The sequence below is a fragment of the Vipera ursinii genome, assembly GCF_947247035.1.
Source record: "Vipera ursinii genome assembly, chromosome: 12".
Classification (NCBI taxonomy): domain Eukaryota; kingdom Metazoa; phylum Chordata; class Lepidosauria; order Squamata; family Viperidae; genus Vipera; species Vipera ursinii.
This window is the reverse complement of record NC_139525.1, coordinates 16,242,093-16,244,596: the sequence shown is the minus strand read 5'-3', so window position 1 is coordinate 16,244,596 and position 2,504 is coordinate 16,242,093. Positions and strand designations below refer to the sequence as shown.

The 2,504-nt window shown below is 63.7% G+C and overlaps 1 protein-coding gene across 1 annotated transcript; it reads right to left on the bottom strand.

Annotated features, from left to right (window-relative positions):
- Nucleotides 1-827: 827 nt before the first annotated feature.
- Nucleotides 828-1,973, bottom strand: LOC310646132 (G-protein coupled receptor 12-like; the record flags this gene model as incomplete). Its single annotated transcript, XM_083372379.1, has 1 exon — nucleotides 828-1,973. The coding sequence occupies one exon, from the start codon at nucleotides 1,971-1,973 to the stop codon at nucleotides 828-830; it is 1,146 nt and encodes a 381-aa protein (XP_083228505.1).
- Nucleotides 1,974-2,504: the final 531 nt, after the last annotated feature.

Here is a 2,504-nt window from a genome sequence, read left to right as displayed (position 1 = left end):
ACGGTTGTTTGGATATTGCATAGCAGAGAAAAATCTGATTGGAATAAAAAAATACAAATATAAATAAATGGGACGTCCCTAACAAACGGCCTACCTTACGCTTTTCCCACGGCGATATTCCGTGCTATGGCGTGTGCATTTAAATCCCAGCTCAAGTCCTCAAAACGCAGATGCTCGGCTGCTTGGACCTCATTTTCGCCCACAAACCACACACACACACACACACACCAGCCCCTAAAACTGTGCTTATTTGAAAGAGGGGCAAAACCCCACCACCCATCCTTCTCCCACTTCCTCTATTGCCTAACTTCCCATCCTGAAGGCTGGTCTCACAGGACCTGTTAAAGACCCGGTCCCGCCAATAAAATATCATTTAAAAAACCAATTCGGGATCCATTTGGGACCCTCCTCCCCACCCGCTCCTGAGATCCAGGTTTTACACCAAAGGCGAAGGGACTGTAGAACGAATCAAGAAAAGGTCTTAAGGTCAAAGACCCCACATTTTGCAATTACTCTCCACCGAATCCGTCGGGGACGGCGCTTTGGCCAAATTGCCGCCCCCTCCCTTTGCAAGGAGCCCCCGGCCAAAGTCGGACGCCTCTTGCGTCTGTCCGAGCAAACTCAGATATAAGAAAGTAACCCTCGGGAATTGCCTTTCCCTCGACCTCGAGTTTCGTTCCTCGGAAAGTTGGCTGTGGCTGTGGTTCTGCGCCGGGTTTCCTTTCTTTCCTCCTGCGGGAGAATCGGGAAGCCGAGAATCCAGGAGTCCACGGGGGTGGCGACGGGGGTGGGCGTTGATTTCCAGCCGCCTCTGGCCCAGCCCGCCTCTACACGTCGCTGGATGTCCTGGGTCGGGAGGAGAAGCCGGCCGGGATGCAGCCGCAGCAAGCCAGCCACAGAGACTTCTGGATCTCGGGGTTGCGGAAAGCATAAACGATGGGGTTGAGGAGCGAGTGGCAGGCGGCCGGCAGGGCCAAGGCGTAGGTGTAGACCGCCGGGTAGGAGGCGTCGGCCACCAGGGAGTAGACGGCAAAGGGCACCCAGCAGAGGGCGAAGGTGCCCAGGATGAGCGAGAGCGTGGAGAGTCCCTTGCGCGTGGAGGTGGCCTGCGCGCTGGCGATGAACTGCTGCTGGACGGCGATCTGCTGGGCGTGCCGGCAGGCGATGCGGCAGATCTGCCCGTAGAGCTGCAGCATCAGGGCGAGGAGGAGCAGGAAAGCCACGGCCAGCACGGCGGCGTTGTCCCGGGTGACCGGCCGCAGGACGCTGCAGGTGCCGGGCCGGCGCAGGCAGTTCCAGCCCAGCAGCGGGAGGAGCCCGACGGCCAGGCAGGCCAGCCAGAGCAGCAGCAGCGCGGCGGCGGTGAAGGTCCGCGTGCGCTCCGAGTGGTAGGTGAGCGCGTTGGAGAGCGACAGGTAGCGGTCCACGGTGATGGCCAGCAGGCTGCAGACCGAGGCCGAGAAGGCGGCCAGCAGCAGCCCGGCCGCGCTCAGCCTGGCCGCCTCGCTGGGCGGCGGCAGCAGGTACTGCACGCCGAAGTTGACCACCAGCCCCAGCCCGGCCAGCAGGTCCGCCAGCGCCAGGCTGCCGATCAGCAGGAAGGGCGGCGCCCGCAGGCCCGGCGCGTAGAAGAGCACGGCCAGCACCAGCGCGTTCTCGCCGGCCATCACCGTCCCGGCGGCGCACAGCGCGATGTCCCAGGGGCTCACCGCGCCGCCGGCCGCCTCGCCGCCCGGCCCGGCCCCTTCCCCGGCCGCGCTGGCCGTGGCGCCGGGCGACAGGTCGACGGCGGGGCTGGCGGCGGCGGCGGCGGCGGCGAGGTGGGTGGGCGGCCAGAGGCTGGCCAGAGGCCACGAAGAGGCGTTGAAGAGCACCAGGAGCCGCTGCTGCTGCTGCTGCTGCTGCTCTTGCTGCTGCTGGCCGAACTGCTCCTCCAGGGCGGCGGCGGCGGCGGCGGCCGGGATGGGGAACATCGCTGCGGGAGGAAGAAGGGCGGGAGAGTCAGCCAGGGAGAAGGGAAGGAAGGAGCCTAAACGGCCCGGCTATCTCCTGCCTCTCTGCACCTCGTCCCCGGGACGGTTCCCCTCCGGAATGGCCTGCAATGGCTGGCCGAAGCCGCCTCTTGCTTGAGCGCGCGCGGGCGGGGGGGGGGGGAAGAGGGTTGGACTAGAAGACCTCCAAGGTCCCTTCCAACTCTGTTATTCTGTTAATCCCCCCTCCTCCCCTCCCCTTCAGCCCCTTCTCTTCCTTTGAATCTTTTGCCTTCCAGATCCTGGGTGGGTGGGTTGGGTGGGTGGGGGGGTCCTTAACGAGCCCGTTTTTTGCAATTTGATCCGCTCCCTTTTCTCTCAGCAGAAGGTAAATTTTGCACTGGGGACGACTTCTCCTCCTTTCCGTCTTCCCTTCTCCCTGGGCTTCCCCCCCCCTCCGCCGACCACCATCACCCCCCTCTCCCGCTCCCCAGAAGTGTTGGATCACTACAGGCCTGCCGCCGAGGAGGATGG